This window comes from Amblyomma mixtum, chromosome 6, assembly GCF_055824585.1.
Source record: "Amblyomma mixtum isolate Tamu chromosome 6, ASM5582458v1, whole genome shotgun sequence".
Lineage (NCBI taxonomy): Eukaryota > Metazoa > Arthropoda > Arachnida > Ixodida > Ixodidae > Amblyomma > Amblyomma mixtum.
Window position 1 is genome coordinate 154,582,077 of NC_143017.1, and position 20,182 is coordinate 154,602,258.

General features: G+C 46.0%; 1 protein-coding gene across 4 annotated transcripts; it reads right to left on the minus strand.

Moving 5' to 3' along the window:
• Nucleotides 1-6,544: 6,544 nt before the first annotated feature.
• LOC149340867 (uncharacterized) lies at nt 6,545-19,192 on the minus strand. Of its 4 annotated transcripts, none has more exons than XM_089549793.1 (3): nt 18,450-19,192; nt 15,453-15,525; nt 6,545-12,006 (listed from the first exon to the last, which is right to left on the minus strand). In XM_089549793.1, the coding sequence occupies exon 3, from the start codon at nt 10,951-10,953 to the stop codon at nt 8,314-8,316; it is 2,640 nt and encodes an 879-aa protein (XP_089405919.1). In that variant the 5' UTR covers nt 10,954-12,006; nt 15,453-15,525; nt 18,450-19,192; the 3' UTR covers nt 6,545-8,313. The 4 variants fall into 4 exon arrangements, with proteins under 4 accessions (XP_089405919.1, XP_089405917.1, XP_089405918.1 ...); XM_089549791.1 differs by having other exon boundaries at nt 6,545-12,065; XM_089549792.1 differs by lacking the exon at nt 15,453-15,525 and having other exon boundaries at nt 18,450-19,190.
• Nucleotides 19,193-20,182: the final 990 nt, after the last annotated feature.

Consider the following 20,182-nt stretch of genomic DNA (forward strand, 5'->3'; position numbering starts at 1 on the left):
TTCTGTACAACCCCCGCCGAAGGCGTAACACACAGATACTACTTCTGCACATAAGGTGCAGCACGCTAAGGGTAAGAATTCAGGTTGAGCACCGAGCTTACTTCTAATACGATATCATTAGGAAGGCCACGAAGGCGAAAACTGTGCGGCGTCGGCGTCTGTGTAAAGCCTCGGCCAGTCAACCCTTTTCCTCTCCCGCGCCCTCTTTCACCTTGAAGGGGCGAGGAAGGAGATGCCGCACCATGAGTTTCCCGGAAAAAATGAAAATGACTAAGATTGACCCAGTAAAAATTATTACCAGAAGCGATTACGAATATAAAAAAAAGGAATAGAATCAGAATCCGAATAGATTTATAATGCGAATAGATTGGCCAGTGCAAGCAAAATACGTTTGGATTTCCTGAGCATGAATTCAAATGATCCTCTGTAAATTTTTTATGAGCAAGTATCAAACTGTCCGTTGCCCGCTGGGGCGCCCGTTAGTGTTTGCAGATTTAAAAAGCAGATACTTATTATTTCTGTGTGCTAAATTATCTAGCACCATAACAAATTCATGTCGAACTTGCTCGTTGCGATAGAAGTGAGCTGCGCTTCACTAGCCGGAAGTATTATTTTGCAATATAATTTTTTCTCAAGGAAGAAATGCTTTAAATGTCTACCTCGCGCAATTATCCATGAGAGGATTTCACAGAAGATTTAGCATAACTATTCCGTGCAGAATCTGCTAGTAGTTCGAAAAGGTTCGCAAACATTGAGAAATAAAATGCTTCCAAGTGTAGAGATACTGCCGCCGTAGGTACTTCGACGGTTATAACTCAGTAATGGTAGAATCGGTGACTCCAGTAAACCGGAATCTTCAAGATTAATCTTATTCTTGGGCTGCCTTCAATGCAACTGACAAAGAATGTGCTCTGTAAGCGGTATAACGAGCAGACTATGCCAGTTCGACTACTGAGTATAAATTCGAAAAACTAGAGAGGCATCGACGCTGCTGAGAGTAATGAGGCGTGGCTTAAGTTGTGCCAACTACGAATCTGCCTTTCATGTTACAAGCCTCGGTTATTATCACCTTTTACGGAACCAGTTCAGTAATTTCATAGGCGTCTTGCGTCGCTCAGGGACCTACAGACGACAATTAAGCCGAACTCATAGCGACAGAGATTACACCTAACTCACCATGCCTGGTCACCCTCCTGAACAACAAACAACTGAATGCTGCTGACCTTCCTTGGACACCGAGAAAGGACTGTAGGTGTTTCTTTCGTTAATGTTAAAGTAGCGATAGCGTTCTAGGAGCCGTACTTGCCTCGCATGCGCATGGCTGTCTGAATGCAAATGCCACTGAGACGAACCGTTAACCATAGCGTTTTTAACACAAGAATTTAAACATGTGTTGTGCCAGACTCGGGGTTTATTTTTACTCAGCCTGCTCGAAAAACGACCTGTTTAGCGCTGAGCTCTTCGATGGAAGCCCTTGTTTGACAAAGAAGCGGGCAGTACGGGTATAGGTAAAGAAAGCGCGTTGCACGGGGCACGTTTTTTGAGTGGCACGTGTCTCTGAGCCACTCTTACTGACACTCCAGCTGTGTACATGTCCCACTGTCGTCCTCTTTGGAGCACCGTCTCTGCGTAGTTTGCTTGGCGAGGTTACAAGTGCACAACGGCATTCCGGAAGTTATCAGTATCCACGAGGAGCTCAGAAGGGAACACGAGGAGTGGCATAACGTCCTCGTTTGCAAAAAAGGAAGGCCGGGGAGTACCTGTGCAGAAGATAAGGGTTATCCAAGCGGCAGATAAGATGTAGGCCCAAGCGTTCGCTAATGCGGCCGGTCGACGAGGACCTTAGTGCTCGATGATCTCGAACAATGCAGGAGGCATACTGTTTGCTCACACCCTGTGCGCAGCTTGCCGGGTGAAACCGGAACTTGTGCAGAAGCAGTTCACCTTTTGCGTGTCCATCGAGTGCTGTGCACAGAAGCATGGCACCAGTGTATTATAGGCTATCATTTATTAGCAGTGCGTCTCGCTGTTCTATTGTCACGCTAAGAGCTTGAAGCAGAAATGGCGTACGGCAGTCTTAGAGAGTAGCTAGCTTTCGTGTTTCAGAGAAAACGGAGCTAGCATTGTAGGATTGCCATTACTTCTTAATGATCATAGCGCGGATTATGAGTGCCTGATTCTCGGAATAGTGCTTCATAGAGCTTCATTTCATGTTCTTCATGTTTATTTATTTACTGCAAAATAAGCAGTATCCCTTAAAGTGTCATGTTTTTCACTGATGATGTTACAGTGATCTTATTCCACCAGCGCGTTCCTCTGTGCGCTCCGCGTCCGAGAACGGATACAGCTTCCGCTCGAAGGCCCTCGAGAGCTTGGTAGAGCTCCGTGTGGCTCTGTTGACTCGATGTACATCGGTGACTCGGTTATCCATCGATGTCCATCGGTTGACTCGATTTCCATATACAACGCGATACATGACCGCGGGGCTGGAGCAGTATGTTGTCTGGACTTGCGTGTACTAGTGCTGCTTATTTCTCATAGAGTGTCGTAACTATTAGACATGTAGTACTACATCTGAGTTCCCAACTTCACCGAGTTTATTTCGAGGTAGTGATGAACTAGTTGGACAGTGGTAATCAGTGGTGTCGCCGTAGTGTCCCTTTTTCCTTGATGTGGCAGAAGTGGATCTTGCGGACTGACTTCGAGCTTCGTGGGATGGAGTGAGAAATAGACTAATGAAGACTTTAACCTGGTTCCATGCAGCTCTTTTTGTGTCAGGGCAGTCCTTGCATGTAGGCAACCGTTTTTTTTTCTTGTTCTACAACCAACTGTTCCTGACGCTGCAGTTCCTCTCAAGATACAACGATAACGATGCTACAGTACTACGGTGGTCGGCAAGTGTGCCAAAGTGAAACACCATTCTTCAATGAATCATGCATTGTAAAATGTCTGCAGCTCCATGCTACCTAAATATATGTTTCCATCTCTCCTGTAATGGTGGGTTTAAATACTTGTTTGGCGCTCACAGCCCGATGGTAGATCACCGAAGGGACTCACGCGTCAACGAAGACACTACTGGCCTTACCATCAAGGTCCGCAGAACTTTGTGATACCTCTGATCACGCTGGTTTGTATTGTGTGAATGGCTCGTTAGCTTCAATTAATTTGAAATGGCAATTACCTCAGTTGAGAGGCTGATTTTTCCATGAATATATATTAACTTGTAGGGGCTTCCCAGGCCAGTGGTGTCCGGTAACTTGAGATTGCAGCTTCCTCGGTGAAATGATGAGATTCTTAAAAGGATGGTGCCTACTCACAGAAATGTAGATGGCAGCCACGTATGCGTCGCTTCCGCTCTAGAGATTAACATCCTGGTGTTGCCACACATGGACAAACGAACTTCACTCTTAATCAGTGTTTCTGATGTGTAATCACTACTGCACAGTTGTTTCTTTTGTTAAAATGTTCCAAGACCAAAGAAGTGCTGAGAGCTGAGCGATGTGGAAGTAGAAATTTTATCCCAGACGCAATAAAACGACGCAAAGTGCCAACAGACACAAGCAGAAACAGTCCGAGAACTTGCTTTATACTGTGCACAATATTCTCTTCTTATTATTCCCGCCAGAAGTGTGTTCATAGGCCCACATTATTTTCTTCTAAAATCTCGTGTGAATTTTTTTCTTACCTATTTTTTGCGAAGAAAACAATACTTTGTTGTGGGTGTAAAACGGATAACGGTACCGGGATGAAACGCCGGGACAGAACAACGCCGAAGTTCAAACAATATGTTAAATGACAAGATGAAAGAAAGAACTAAATGCCATGTGATAAATTTATAAGCCTATGAACTGTTAAACAAAGGAACAGTGTTCAATATAACACTACGCAGTAGTAAATGGGATTTCAGTGAATATCTCGTACAGAAACAGGCTTGCTAAAGAGATCCCACTGAGAATGAACGCAAGTTAACAGTGCTCTTAAGTTTTTTTAAATCTTTATTGTGAGCTGCACAAAGCGCAAAACTTTGCAGAACAGCGCGGAACATAATTTCGGTTTCAGCAAAGTCAGCCTCTGCTGACGTGCGCCCTCACACGGCTGTGCGCGTAGCGTAGGGCAAAGATGAATCAGCGGTCACACGTGCCCTCGTTCGACCGCCCACGGCTTTGCCGAACCACTGACCGGTGCGGCAAGGGCGGGACTGAACGAAGCAGACGTCGCTTCTTGACCTCTATTTGAAACATAAGTGGGTCTCCGCCGCGTTTAGAGATGACCTGAATGCGGATTCGCTTGCGACACGATGTGCCCGCGAGTGGTTTCTAAAAAAAAAAACGCCTCTAACTCAATCCAACCACTCCCATTGAACAGCATCCTGTGTCTTTTAGGCAGTTCACGGTTTAATGTAATTACAAACAAGCTGGGACAGAAACGTGGAGGCTAACGAGAAGGGTTCAGCTTAAGGACAACGCAGCGAGCTATTGAAAGAAAAATGATAGGTGTAACGTTAAGAGACCGGAAGCCGGCAGAGTGGGTGAGGGAACAAATGCGGGTTAATGACGCCCTAGTTAAAATCAAGAGGAAGAAATGGGGTTGGGCAGGGCAGGTAATGCAAAGGCAAGATAACCGCTGGTCCTTAAGGGTAACTGAGCGGATTCCAAGAGAAGGCAAGAGTAGCAGGGGTAGGCAGAAAGTTAGGTGGGCAGTTGAGATTAAGAAGTTTGCTGCAATACGGTGGCTGCAACTGGCAAAGGACAGGGTTAATTGGAGAGGCATGGGAGAGGCCTCTGTCTTGCAGTGGGCGTAGTCAGGCTGATTGTGATGTTGATTATTATTAGCAAAGTAAACAAAGGCATGAGCACAATCACGTGTACAGTTTGACACATGAAAAGCATGCAGGCATACAATCAGGTAAATTATGACGTTCCAAAAGTAAAGCAGCATAGAAAGATAAAAAAAAACAACGAAAGGCAAACTACATGCAGATTTGGCAATAAATTTTCGAAACTTTATTTGAATATTTTGACTTGTAGGGTCCCTCTTGACAGTGCTGAAGTTGTGTACGTACGCTGCATAAGAAAGTGGCATCGCGTTCAGTTTTTTTATTTATTTATTTATTTTACCCTCAGGGCAAAGCATTACAGAGGGGAGTGGGTAATACATAACACTGCAAAAAATACAAACAACAGCAGAGAACAATAAATTGTCAAAACAGAGAAGTTAGAATAAGTGATAAACACAATATATCATTCAACAGAAGCGGTAACAGCAGTCCGAAACAATACAGGGTCAGGAATTGTGGCGACTGAAGAAGGAAGGTGGTTCCAGTCATATGACGTGTGAGGAATAAAAGAATCCGAGAATGTTTTAGTTTTGCATGCAGAAATGCCTACTTTATGTATGTGATCTATGCGGCGTGAAATATATGAAGGGGGAAGAAGTAACTCGCAGCGAATGGACTCATGATGAAATATTTTGTGAAAAAGACACAAGCGTGCAATTTTGCGTCGTGATGCAAGCGAAGTTAGGCCCAATGTAGCCTTCATAGCCGTTACGCTTGACGTACGCCGGAAGTCACAGAGAATAAAGCGCGCTGATTTGTGTTGTACCATTTCCAGTTGGTCGATCAAACTCTTAACACCAGGGTCCCAGACTGATGACGCATATTCTAGTTGTGAACGTACGAGTGTGGTATAGAGTAGAAGTTTGATGTTAGTCGGCGCTGCGTGAAAGTTACGTCTCAGATATCCCAGCATGCGATTAGCTTTGTTAGTGATGTGCTCAATGTGCGCATGCCAGCTAAGGTTAGACGTAATATGAATTCCGAGGTACTTATATTTTGTAACTGAATCGAGTAGCACACCATTAAGAGTATACAGGGTGTTTCACCTAAGATTTTCTGCAATTTTTAAAAATAAGCTATTTGAATTAGATGCCCGATTTTTCGGGCATAGCATTTTCAGTGGTGTAGTACATCATAATTCAGCTAAGACGTGCTAACTAGCAAGCTTGTTAACCAATATTTAATAGTTAACTTTTAAACTATTACCGTTGGGCTCCTTAATGATTGAGAGGCATGCAGCCCACCGTAAGTAATGTCGATATCCGTTTTTAGAATTTCGAGAACGCAATTATCCTCGGCGCTGTGGCCCAACAAATTTCGCCTACATCGCGCCAATATACATGCGGTTTGAGAAGATTGCAGGCAAAGCAACCTCTCCAGTGAACCTAACTCGTCAAAATAGCCAAAATTTGTTGGGCCACAGCGCCGAGGATAATCGCGTTCTCGAAATTTTAAAAACGGATATGGACATTACTTCCGGTGGGCTACATGCCTCTCAATAATTAAGGAGCCCAAAGGTAATAGTTTAAAAGTTAACTATTAAATATTGGTTAACAAGCCTGCTAGTTAACACGTCTTAGCTGCATTATGATGTACTACACCACTGATATATTTGTCGATGCTAGAAGCGTGTCCCACCAGGCATCGGGTCCAGGATCACCGCCGCAGTGCCGAAGGAGGGAGGAAACGTGGGCCGGAGACGGGGAGTAGGGGAAGTGAAGGAAAAACTGTATTTACATAATTACATTATTTACATAGAGCGGGGCTGAGAATGGCTCTCAGTGGAAGAGGAACGTCTTCGTCAACCGTAGTCGACTGGAGCTAGCAGGCTTCCCGGCCACACTCACGGCCGAGTTAAATATCGTCCGGTTTCCCCAGATCCCTGGCTGGGGAATAATGGTCGACGAGCACTGTCCAATCCGATGGACCGAAGGGGACGTTCTTGTCACCACCCACGGCTGGGCAGGTGCGAGCTTTTCCACTCTAACGCAGCTGGGTCGATGAGAGGGGGAGAATGCTGACTCAACCAGCCCAGCGGGAAAGGAACCTCCCGAAGTCTTCCAGCAGGGGAATGAACTTGCCTCCCCGCCGATTTCCCAGAACGCGAGTCGGGGACACAGAATTCTTCAATTATCCGCCAGCGTGACGGCGCCGCCAGGTCGCCTCCGCATTCACGGTGGTTGCTCGGACAATAGCTCCTGGGCCTCGCCTGCCTTCGTCGCCGCTGCACTCCGTTCAAGGAATTTCGCTGGGGTTTTGCTGACAATGGCCTTTTGACATTCCTGCTACACTAATCCGCTGAGGCTCGGAGGGGCATTCCAAGCATCCAACTTCCCATGGTCGTCGCGAGGTTGTCGACCTCGATGAATGTTCACGGTAGCTGCATGATCGGGCCCACGTGGTCCGAAGTGGTGGTACCAGGAATCCAGGAGCTGAATACCTCCCTCTTGTTCGTTTTCCACCTGTCATGAGGTTGCATGGGAGCACGTGCTTCATGAAGACCACTGCCTCTGGGCATGGCCTAAGTGGACACAGGTGTGACGGGAACACACAAAGAGAGTTAGGGGGGGGGGGGGGGTGCAGAAACACAACAGCACGTCCGCCGCCCGAAGAGGTCTCGTAGTGGTTGCAGCCAACGCTGCTGCGCGCAGAGACCTAGAGTTGTGTCCGTTCGGCTTTTGGTCACAGCTGGGCCCAAAGGTACTTCTTGCTTCGTTGACAACTGTAACGAGCTCAACCAGCAAGGTACACAGCCCAACAAGCAGAAAGCGCCAAACCGACTTTAAGAACTGCCAAGCTGTTTTCGGTCGACAAAGTCTGTTTAGAGAAAATGAGCGGTAGCGTGAAATTTACGTCCTCCTCCGAAAGTTGACATGTTTGACCAAACCAGAATACACAGAGCTTGTTTAGCCAAAAGGGAGGAAAATTTCCTAAAATTTTGGGGGGTGCCGTAGCACGGTGTATGTCACAGAAAGCCACCGCCCGTGAGAGCACAAAGGGAAGGTGGAGCTGCTGAACACACATACAAAACAGACAAAAATGATTCCCGCTAAAGCAAAACCAAAATACAAATTTGCATAGCGGAATAACGTCTGGGGAGTCAGGAAAGGGCATTACACGGGAAAGCTTCGGCTGAGGCCATCAGCGTTTCCATTACCTCGCACTTTACTGCAACGCATGTAAACTGAGTCCGGCAATGCCAATCTCCAAATTTTCGCTCTCATTTCGCATAGGAGAGTGATATGAACAAAAGACAAAAAACAAGCATTAAACTCAATATGAGATTATGCGCCATATCTGCCCCTTGCGCGGCCGCGGTCCGACAGCTGCTTTAGCAGATGAGACATTGCATAATGCTAGGAATTTCAGCTTGCATTTCTGTACAGGAGAGTTAAATGAACAAAAAGAAACAAGCAATAAACTGAACAGGATTATTCCTCGAAACCGTCCAGAAACAGCGTTACGATTAGAGGAATTTACTGGTTCCTATTCTTCAGCCGCCCTCTGCGCGGCCGCGATCCGATAGCTACTCTAGCAGGTGCAAAATTACACAAGGCTAGAAACTTCCGCTTGGGACCCTGCGCTGTTCTTCGTCCAAGTCTCGCGTTTCTGAAGTTTAGCTGACGCTCAGAAAGCGGAATGCGAGAAGGGAGCGAACGAGTGCGAATGCCGTGCCAGCGAATCTGCCTTTCTCGGATTGGGTTCGCGCGTTGCGTCCCCTTAGCTTGTGTTCCCTTCAAGCGGCGCGTGCGAACTCTTGAGCGCTGAGGGGCCAAATTGGGGCGGGTAACCGGTTGTCCGGTTGTCTGTGCAGCAGTCAACATGAGGCGCACTTTCCCCTTCATTAACATTCCCCGTTTGGCCACCTCTATACGCTGCCGCTCTGTGGAAACCCTCGCTGTTGGTTTGCGGGGCGCGTCACTAGCCATTGCGGAACCGTCACAGGTTAAGTCGTCGGCGTTCGCCTCTTTGTCCGTTTGTGATCCAGCCTGCTCTGGCTCACTACCGTGAGAGTTTATAAGGCCTTCAGGGCCACGTTTGCCCTCTTCACCCGCGTGCTCTGCTGGCGCTGCGAATCCTGGAGCCTTCGAAATGGTAAGGACCTGCGCAGCATCATCTCCAAAACAAAGGCCTTTTTCTTTGGGCAGCATATCCAAGCGATTTGAGAAAATCGAGGGATACTGCAAAGGCAGGTTTTGGGAGACGGCTGCCTTGGTCAGACGCAGCTCGAGGGGGCTCTCGATCGCGACGCGGACTGTAAGTTGGTCGTGTTCGATACCTTTCCTATCCTTATACTGGCGGTACAGCAGGCCAGAACGGAGTTGGAAAGGTATGTTCTTTCGTGACACACCTATGTCACTTTGGTGACTCAAGTTGCGTAGAGTCTGGTCTTTCTCTTGCTCAGCGGTGAACGTTTCTCTGTCCACACGAAGGAGTTCGAGAAAGCCATCTGAGTGGGGCAATGCTAGATTGGTATTCAATTCCTCACCTAGCCCCAGCTCATCACTTGCGCCTGATTCGGAAGACTCACTGTAGCTTGCACTACTATCGGTGCTCTTAACCCCTGTGCTAAAAGTGAGTAAGTCCTGGGCTGGCTCGTCATTAGGTAACGCGGAGCCGTCACGGCCTAGGTCGCCGGCGTTCGTCTCATCGTCAGTCTTTACTAGAGCTTGCTCTGGCTCATCAGCGTGAGAATTTACAGGCTTCGGGCCTACAGGTTGAGGTTTGCCCTGTTCAACCACGTGCTCTGCTGGCGCCGCGACCTCACGAGCCTTCGAAATGGTAAGGACCTGCGCAGCATTATCTCCAAAACAAAGGCCCTTTTCTTTGGGCAGCATATCCAAGCGATTTGAGAAAATCGAGGGTTGCTGCTTAGGCAGGTTTTGGGAGACGGCTGCCTCGGTCAGACGCACCTCGAGCGGGCTCTCGATCGCGACGCGGCCAGTTGGCAAAGAGACGCTGGTTTCCTTGGAGCATAACTCAGTTTGGGGTGTTCGGTCGCGAGCGGCTGTCGTTCCCTTATCGCTGAACTGATCTTTGTTTCCAAGCAGCGATGAGGCGCATTCCTCGCTTACAGTAGAACTTGCAGTTGCCACCTTCAGCGCGCGACTGCTTTCTGGAGGACTACCTTTTTGCGCTGCGCCTACGCCTATCTGGGTTGCAAGGACAATCTGTGCGGCATCGCGCTTTTCAGCTAACGCCGCGCTCTGGCTTGGAGCTCCACAGTCGCTGTCAGGTTTGGCCTCTTCAACTACGTGCTCTGCGGGCGCTGCGAATTCACGAGCCTTCGAAGTGGTAAGGACCTGCGCAGCGTTATCTCTAAAACAAAGGCCCTTTTCTTTGGGCAGCATATCCGAGCGATTTGAGGAAATCGAGTGATGCTGCTTAGGCAGGTTTTGGGAGATGGCTGCCTCGGTCAGACGCACCCCGAGCGGGCTCTCGTTTGCGACGCGGGCAATGGGCAAAGACACGCAGTTTTCATTCACGATTTTAATTTCACTTCGCGCCGAAACCTCCTGATTTAATGTCGAATTCCTCTCGGCGCGCTTCGCCAGTAAATTTTGCAACTCCAAACGCATTAAAGCAAGTTGCCTTTCATCGGCTTCCTTGAGACGAAGATGTTCTTTTTCTATCCTGTCAGCCTCTTCCTTAGCGGCTTCCTTGCGGTAAAGGCGTTCTTTTTCTATCCTGTCAGCCTCCTTTTTAGCGGCTTCCCTGCGGTAAAGGCGTTCTTTTTCAATCCTGTCAGCCTCCTTCTTAGCGGCTTCCTTGCGGCAAAGGCGTTCTTTTTCTATCCTGTCAGCCTCCTCCTTAGCGGCTTCCTTGCGGTAAAGGCGTTCTCTTTCAGCCCTGACGGCCTTCTCCTTGCGTTCCTTTTCAACCCTGTCGGCCTTCTCCTTGCGTTCCCTTTCAACCCTGTCGGCCTCCTCCTTAGCGTTCCTGATTCCCTCCTGAATGACTTCCCAGGTCTCCCAAATTTTGTCACCCTCCTCCTTAGCACCACATTCCTTAATAGCCTCAATCAGCTGCGGCTTTCTGTGACTCTTCCTGGCCTCAATACCCAGCTTTTCACACAGCAACATCAACTCTGGCTTCTTTAGCTTGCTCAAATCCATGGCAATTCTCGAACGAGGACTTTCAAAAATAAGCTGCTACGTGAAATGCTTAAGCGAGCACGTGCAGAAAAACAATCTACAGGAAGTGATAAATTTCCAGAGTTATCAAGCCTGGCAGATTCTTAAAGAAAGTCAAGCGCTCACCACTGCTGAAGCCAGGACCAAGCGTGGAAGATCCCGCCGCTGCCAACCAGTTGATATATTTGTCGATGCTAGAAGCGTGTCCCACCAGGCATCGGGTCCAGGAGCACCGCCGCAATGCCGAAGGAGGAAGGAACGTGGGCCGGAGACGGGGAGTAGGGGAAGAGAAGGAAAAAACTGTATTTACATAATTACATTATTTACATAGAGCGGGGCTGAGAATGGCTCTCAGTGGAAGAGGAACGTCTTCGTCAACCGTAGTCGACTGGAGCTAGCAGGCTTCCCGGCCACACTCACGGCCGAGTTAAATATCGTCCGGTTTCCCCAGATCCCTGGCTGGGGAATAATGGTCGACGAGCACTGTCCAATCCGATGGACCGAAGGGGACGTTCTTGTCACCACCCACGGCTGGGCAGGTGCGAGCTTTTCCACTCTAACGCAGCTGGGTCGATGAGAGGGGGAGAATGCTGACTCAACCAGCCCAGCGGGAAAGGAACCTCCCGAAGTCTTCCAGCAGGGGAATGAACTTGCCTCCCCGCCGATTTCCCAGAACGCGAGTCGGGGACACAGAATTCTTCAATTATCCGCCAGCGTGACGGCGCCGCCAGGTCGCCTCCGCATTCACGGTGGTTGCTCGGACAATAGCTCCTGGGCCTCGCCTGCCTTCGTCGCCGCTGCACTCCGTTCAAGGAATTTCGCTGGGGTTTTGCTGACAATGGCCTTTTGACATTCCTGCTACACTAATCCGCTGAGGCTCGGAGGGGCATTCCAAGCATCCAACTTCCCATGGTCGTCGCGAGGTTGTCGACCTCGATGAATGTTCACGGTAGCTGCATGATCGGGCCCACGTGGTCCGAAGTGGTGGTACCAGGAATCCAGGAGCTGAATACCTCCCTCTTGTTCGTTTTCCACCTGTCATGAGGTTGCATGGGAGCACGTGCTTCATGAAGACCACTGCCTCTGGGCATGGCCTAAGTGGACACAGGTGTGACGGGAACACACAAAGAGAGTTAGGGGGGGGGGGGGTGCAGAAACACAACACCACTGACAATGCTATGCCAGAAAAAGCGTGCATCTAATTCAAATAGCTTATTTTTAAAAATTGCAGAAAGTCTTAGGTGAAACACCCTGTATACGGGAAGATCGCTATTAACACGAGAAATGCGCGTAAGTTTGCACTTTTCAGCATTCAAAGTCATATTCCAAGTTTTGCACCATGTTGAGATAGTGTTAAGGTCAGATTGAATCATGTGCTTGTCGTTATCATTTGTTATTTCCCGAAAAAGGACGCAGTCATCGGCAAAAAGATGTACAGAAGAAGAAAGATTGCTGGGTAAGTCGTTGATGAATATAAGAAAAAGCAGGGGACCCAAGACGGTGCCTTGGGGAACCCCGGAAAGAACAGGGTGAACGGCGGAATTAACATTATTGACGGCAACAAACTGCTTTCGATGAGTACGGAAAACTTCGAGCCATTTTAAAATGTTAGTGTCTAAACCTACCATGCGCAGTTTTAGTAACAAAAGATGATGGGAAACCTTATCAAATGCCTTCGCGAAATCTAGGAAGATGCAGTCGGCGATCGAGTGACGGTCTAAAATTGCGTGAAGTTTGTGTGTGAATAAGAGTAGCTGTGTTTCGCATGAATAGGACTTCCTAAAACCGTGCTGAGAAGGATGAAAAAACGAGTTTGATTCAAGGAAAGTGACAATATGTGAAAAGAGTATGTGCTCTAAGATTTTACATGGAATGCTGGTAATTGATATTGGCCGGTAGTTAAGAGGCGAGTGTTTATTACCAGATTTATACACTGGGACCACCTTACCTATCTTCCAATCAGCGGGTAGTTCACCTTTCTCCAATGATTGCTGAAATATTTTAGTTAAGGCGAGCGATGAATACATTTTCGTACTTTTCAGGAACTTTGTAGTAATGCAATCAACACCAGCACTGGAGGATATCTTAAGGTTGTCAATTATTTTAACTATACCATCCGGATGAATGACCACAGGGTACATTGGGAGGAAGTTGTTATGATCCAGTTGGGGGAAATTCGCAGTATCACCACTTGAAAAAAAGCTCGAAAACACATCATTCAGTACATTTGCACAGTCAGTATCTGATATAGGTTCGTCACTTGAATTCGTTAGTATTATTCTAGATGTTTCAGAAGGGTTAATGACGCTCCAAAATTTTCTTGGGTTATTGAGCAACATACTCGGAAGAGTGCTACTCAAGTAATTTGCTTTAGCGTTCTTGACCGCAGAATTGTAAGTGTAAGCTGCAGAGCGATAGCGGGACCAATGATGTTCAGTGCGTGATTTTTTTGCTGATCGGAAAAAGCGTTTCTTACGGTTAGACAAGCGCTTAAGATGCGTGTTATACCATGGCGCATGCAGGTGATAAGATATTACGCGAGTAGGTATGAAGCGGCTGGTGAGATCTAAAACTTTGTTCTTGAATAAAAGCCAGTTTGCGTTCACTGATCGCGAGTCGAATTCGTCGAAAAAGGTGGCCAGGAAAGAACCTAGTTCATTATTAATTTTGTTGAAGTCAGCGCGGTGATACATGCGTATTATTTTAGTGTGACTCGGAGTTTTTTGTATGGGAATGTTCACAGAGAAATTGAGCAACGAATGGTCGCTTAACTGGGGCATGTAGGTTATTTCAGAACACAGTTCCGGGCATGTTGTTAGTACAAGGTCTAATGTACTTGCTGTAACTTCAGTAATTCTTGTAGGCTGAGTAACAATTTGGGTAAGATTAAACAGTGAGCATAAATTAGTGAATTCCTTGCATAGTGTCGAGGATGAGGATGGTTGCACCGAGGACCAGTCAATGCCCGGAAAGTTAAAATCACCCAACAGAAAGATAGATGACGAAGGGTAACGCGTTACGATGACATTAATGGTATCATGAAGCTCTGCAAGAAATGTAGGAGATGCATTAGGCGGTCGATAGCATGCGCCTAAAATTATTCTGCGGTAGCCTAGTTGAAGAGATACCCATATAGTTTCGATGCTTGATGTTATGTGAAGGGAATAGGACTCTATTTTTTTACTGACTGCTATTAGTACGCCACCACCTTGCCGATCTTTCCTGTCACAACGATAGAAGTGGAATTGATTAGATGAATCGAATATCTCACAGTCCCGTATGTATTCATGCAGCCAAGTTTCAGTTAGGACGACGATGTCAGCAGAACACGCACTTATGGCAGAGGAGAGTTCCGTACGTCTTTTTATGGCACTTCGGATATTAGTAAATAACACTGATGTTTGAGCTGCGTTTACACAACGGTCACTGCCCCTCGGTAACCGTTATGCAGATTTACAAGGACTAGATGCAGCGGGGAGAGACGAAGGCGTGTGCTGTGTAATCGGCTTGGTGCGTTCTGCGGTAATCTCAAATGTTTTATCGTTTACAGGGTCATACATGTAGGATCTGTTGTTCATGACCAATTTATTGTATTTTAGCTTAAAAGATGGAGAGCCGGGCAGTTATTTGGCGAAGCCAATCAGTTTTTTGCGTGCTTGGCGTGTGGCAAACGAGTTACTTGTTACTTGTTACTTGAATTTCGTCTTCTTTCATGTCTTTTTTGCATTTCAGAATTTTTTCTCTGGTTTTGAAGCTGTTGAACTTCACAATCACCGGAAGGCATCCAGAATCAGAATACCGCCCTAAGCGATGAGCCCTATCAATATCATTTGGCGAGAGTGTTGGGTCAACGTATTTTGACAGGACGTTTAGAAGTTTTTTTTCCGTTTCGTCCCATGTTTCACGGTCATTGTCATCGGCAATACCATGAAACACCAAATTGTTTCTACGGCTCTGGTCTTCTAGTTCATGAATTCGTGCCTGCAGCAGTTGATTTTGTTTGCGAATGTCAAGAGCAGTACATTCGAAATCCTGCTTTACTTCGTCAATTGCTTCCAGTGAGTGTTCAACTGTTGTAAGTCTATAATTTATATTCGCGAGGGCTGAATCAATATTCTGCTGTCCGCGCCATAGTTCTTCCATCGTTTTCTTTATATCTTCGTTACTGGCTGAAAGCGCGACTGACCGTGTCTGCAGTTCCTTCAAGATACGAAGTATTTCCATGTTTTGTTCCGATTGTGTTAATATGACATTAGCTGTGGGATTACTCTCCTTGCTCGACGCGTCTGTGCTCGAATCACCGGTTATTATTTTGGTACGCGTGTGAAAAGGACATGGGTTTACTTCCACATCTCCCAACAATAGCAAAAGACAGCTGTTGAAGCATTCAGTCAACACGCTCAAAAACACCCGTGGGCACGGGAGCAGCAGTAAGCATCGTTGTCACTTTTCTTAGCATACAAAGGAATGCAGTTACGCACCTGGATGGCAAACAAAGGCGGTCTGTTAGCCATTGTGGCCGCAACGCTGCTCCCGTGCCCACTGAAGCGGTCCCTAAGAAGAAGAGCTAATTTTTTAGTGCAAAACTAGAAGTAAAACATAATTTCAGAAAGGGCAAACAAAGGGCAAGAGAGAACAGACGCATATATTATTAGATAGCGCGCGCTATGTAAAGCGAAAATTAAACTTCTTTTCACACGAGCTGCATGCCGTGCACTGAAAACGATTAGAAATGGGAATTGTTTTACGCCGGCATTCGAAAACTATGGAAGACATGGTGTGATTCGGGTTCCTGGAATGTGTTTGGGAATCAGAACCAGCGTCTTTCTGCACACCAGCCGAATTTCGCACTATTCTGTGCCTGGAATGTGGCCGTACGCAGTTAGCACTCTAGCAACTCAGCTCCGTGATCGAGGGAGTGTCATTTTTCTGCTGTAAAACAACGGCTGGCGGCGCACTCAGTATTTGCCGAGATATTTATTTATCCAAACGGTGGTTGTCATATATATCTCAGTATTTGTTTTTCTGCACTAAATTCCCTCCAGACAGAGCAAGGGGGAAGTTACAGATCAGAGCTTTGTGCCGCATAGAGTGGAAGTATGATGGCTTTGAAATGCTGATTTTTTAAAATTAATAAGTTATGTTAGCTTGTTGTTTGTCATGCATGCTGTCATGTAGTAGCTGTTAAGGACCTCGGCTCAACACAGCTGCCAGGTACTTTTGCTATCTGTGAAAGCTTATTTTCCGCAACGCTGTGAAGAGATCAGTATAGTAGGCCTACGGCCCCGTCAAGCCGTCGCTACAGCCTTCAGCCTTTTGTATTTCTACTTCAGTAAATTGATAATAAATAAATGTATAAATAAGTAAGAAAATCAATAAAATGATTAAAAATTAAACAAGGTATCAGCGAAATATGGCTCACGATCGAAGGGAGTGAACTTGAATTTAGTTTTGCAACAATTGTTACAAATAAATATGAGGGGCACTAACGATTAATGATTATGGAACGTGAGCTAACACTGATGTCTTTCTTCCAGTTAAATTTAATCAGCCAGGCACCAGCGATATATATTTAATTAGACCGAAATCTAGCCTTTATTGGCTGCTTGCCGAGGTATGATTGAAGCGAGTGACCTCTGACGAATGCGCAAAACAGCTAAAACCAAATTTTACAAAATTGCTAATTTTACAAACAAGTTTTGGTTTCCTGATCTGAAGCTATTGAGATATTCTTTATGTTCACATGTGTACAGGGTTGGTCGTGGGAACCCAGGCCAGAGTCTATACTTTTAAGTCCCTCAATGGGAGCATTTACGTCGATCGAGAAGCTCAATATCTTCAGAGGAAGAGAAGTCTCACCCTCAGTCATGATGACCTAGTGTATAGTTTCACAGGCGCCGTAATTGTCAGAATATACTACTCAGAAGTAGACCCCGTGACCAGCCTTGTGCATATATACATACCAGAAGATAATTGCTTGGCATTGAAGCCCTTCATTCTCTTCTTAAAACATAATACACAGCATGTCGCTGCTAAACCAAGCAACGCACAATGCAATCTATAAAACAACGTGTAGGTAGTATTAGTAGGTAATCTCAGAAGATTAACCTTTGGATACCACGATGAAACCTGCCAGCAAAAAAAAAGAAAACTGAAACTTATTCAATTCAATTCAATTCATTTATTTTCAACTCGAGGTTGAAGGCCCCAGGCGTAAAAGCTGTTCTACGACAGCTTGAAAGGTGCCTGGGGGCCCATACAAGGCAGCAGTGGTTACAAACTAAATTGCAGTGTAAGTACATGTCTTCAAACAATCATTCGAACAACTATACAGTACAATTATTAACAAAACAATCGTTGTTAATGAGAATTTCAGGTGATCGGCGTTCGGCCTCAAGTCTTCCTGAACATCAGAAAACAGCGGAATTGACATACAATACAAAGTTAGCATGATAATTGTAGACAGGTTGTTTAGTGGGTTACAAAATACTGTCGCAGTTGTTTTTTACTGTCTTGGGAAGAAAAAAAGAAACTGATTCTAAGTTTCTGTATTTATTGACTCGAGCTTTCGAAAACAAATTTCAGCTTTGAAGGACACTTTCAAAAAATTCCCAGAAACATAATCAAGTAAAGGTAGGAGAAATAACGCTGAGAGATAGTTTCGAGACCAAGTCATCGCTGATAAACAGCAAAGAGCAAAACGCAAAATTCTAGATTAATTTTAAAGGCGAATTTTAGGAAGCCTTGGATGTTAGAACAGAGAGTTCAAATTCATTTCGTGGGAAAGCTTGAAGGGTTGGATGGAGTGCCGCCAGTTTTCGGCAATTTCAGTACACATGGAAAACTTTAAGAATTCTCGACAACGGCGACAATCTGATAACCGCTCCCATTGAAGAAGTGCTACGAGATCACACGAACCGTTCTGCAGATCCCATGCTGAGGCATAGCAAGGCGTATACTTTAATCGAAAGAAGTGACGAGGCACTCCACCCGTATTCTGAGCACGTACGTAGTGGAGAAGCTCTCTCGTCACAGAGGCGATTTCTGTTTTATAGTGATGAAATGGCGCTGTATTTTTCGATTTTATGAAATTCTTAGTAATGTGAATAAATTGGCGGAAATTGCGCACTTGGCCAAATTTCGGTTCGAATTGAGTCATTACAACCTATTTGATATCGTCTGCTCATTCACTAGCTTTTCTTATAAGCAGGAAAAAATAAACAAGTTTGACAGCGGATGGCACCCCATACCATGCTTACAGAGAAAATATCGTGCAAACATTACGTTTCTTCGAAATCCAGGAGTTGGGAGCAGGCTTATTATCGTTGTTTTTTTTTTTTCACAGTGAAATAGTGTTAATCTATTGAACGTTGATAGTTAATGCAACATACATTGGGTAACGCTACATTTGGCAACGGATGTTCACCGAAACCGCGTATCTGCAAAATTCACATCACAAGTCAACTGAAAGTACTTACTTGACCAACTGGAGTACTGATAATTTTCTTGATCTCTTGTTCAGTCTGCTCTTGTTCAGTTGGCCGTGAAATATTAAAACTGTCAGCGGCATCCGCTACATCTCATACTTACATATAACTACATACAGCTTAAGGTCGCATTTCTTGCATTTTATTATTATCATGTTACTGATAGGTCGGCTTCAATATATTCGCTTGCTTGGGACAGCGCAGCTGAGCTTGTATGCCTGTTCTTCCCCTCAGTACAAAATAGCGCTTCTTGCTCTCTGCACCACGGTGTTAACTGCGCTCAAGTTACGCGGGAAATTATACAAAATGAGCGATAGCAGTGAAGCCATGGCTAAGATTTCGATGCGGGTTGTAAGAAGGGAGTACGTGCCTTGCAATAACTGCCGGTTTCGTAGTACCCACCGTGCCAGCACTCCGTATTTGAACTTGCTTTAAAGAACTTTCGAGAACTCTCCTTTATAGAAACATATCATTGTTTCGACGAAGCGCTGAATCTGGATATTAGCGTTTAGTTTAAAGTACAGCAAAATTTTAGGCGATGAGCTGCAGAAGCGTATCCGGACCGCCTGCCAAATTTCTCAAAACACGCGCGCGGCCTTCCGCTCTCGTAACTGGCACAACAAAAATACGGTGCGCAGTTGCTGGGGGCCCGACGTGATCGGAGTCGCGTAGCCCCCTGGCGCGGCCACTCGTTTAGCCCCCTTTACGCCCTCTCTAGATTGGAGAGAGCGAGCCGTGGCGGCCGCATGCTCCCCCTCACTTAGCTTCCGGAGTCCCTGTATTGCTGCAGAGCACGGTTCCAAAGTGGTTCGTCTGTTTGTTTGGTTTTTCCCCGGGAGCTGAGTGGTTAGTTGTAGGCGCGCTCTTTGGAACGGATGTACAGCGTTTTTTACATTTACTTCTGGCCAAGAAGATATCATATTTGGAGCATGCGGGTACCAATATCGAAAACTAACATTTAGTGCACGCTGCTTCTTACGCGCACAAACAAGTGTTAAAAATTGATCTCTCTAATTATGGCAGTTATTGTAAAGAGAGAGCGACATGCGAATATTCAGGTACCATTCAGATCCATAAGCTGGGTACTTAATGGTTTGTTCAGTCAGGATGTTACAAGTTATTGAGCACTGGTGGAAGGCAAATGCGTCACTAAAAGACAAACTCAATAATATTTGCAATTAAGGGGCTGAGCTCCTGTATGGCCTGTTAATCATCGCAGTTTCTTCACTTTTTCTCAAAATCAATGCAGCCGCTGCGGTGGCTCAGTGGTTACGGGGCTTGGCTACTGACTCGAAAGACGTGGGTTCGATCCCGGCTGCGGCGGTCGATTTTCGATGTAGGCGAAGTGCTAGAGGCTCGTGCACTGTGTGATGTATGCGCTCGTTAAAGAACCCGAGAGCCCTTCCGGGACCCTTCACTACGGTGTCCCTCATAGACTGAGTCTCTTTGGGACGTTAAACCGCCATAAGCCAAAACAAATTATGAACAAATATTACCCTAATTTCTTAAATCTTCACGGCTGCTGGGAAACACAAATTTTGAGACACGTCCAATCTAGTTAACATTGAACTTATCCCTCACAACGGTGAAGCGGCTTATACGACTTCTCATCGGGATTATACCCGATTTGGTTTCGCTTATTTACTGACTGCGAATTTTCTTTTAAAGACGTGCAATACTTAGCAGTTACCATGCATGTTTTCTTTGTAACTGGCAGCGTATTG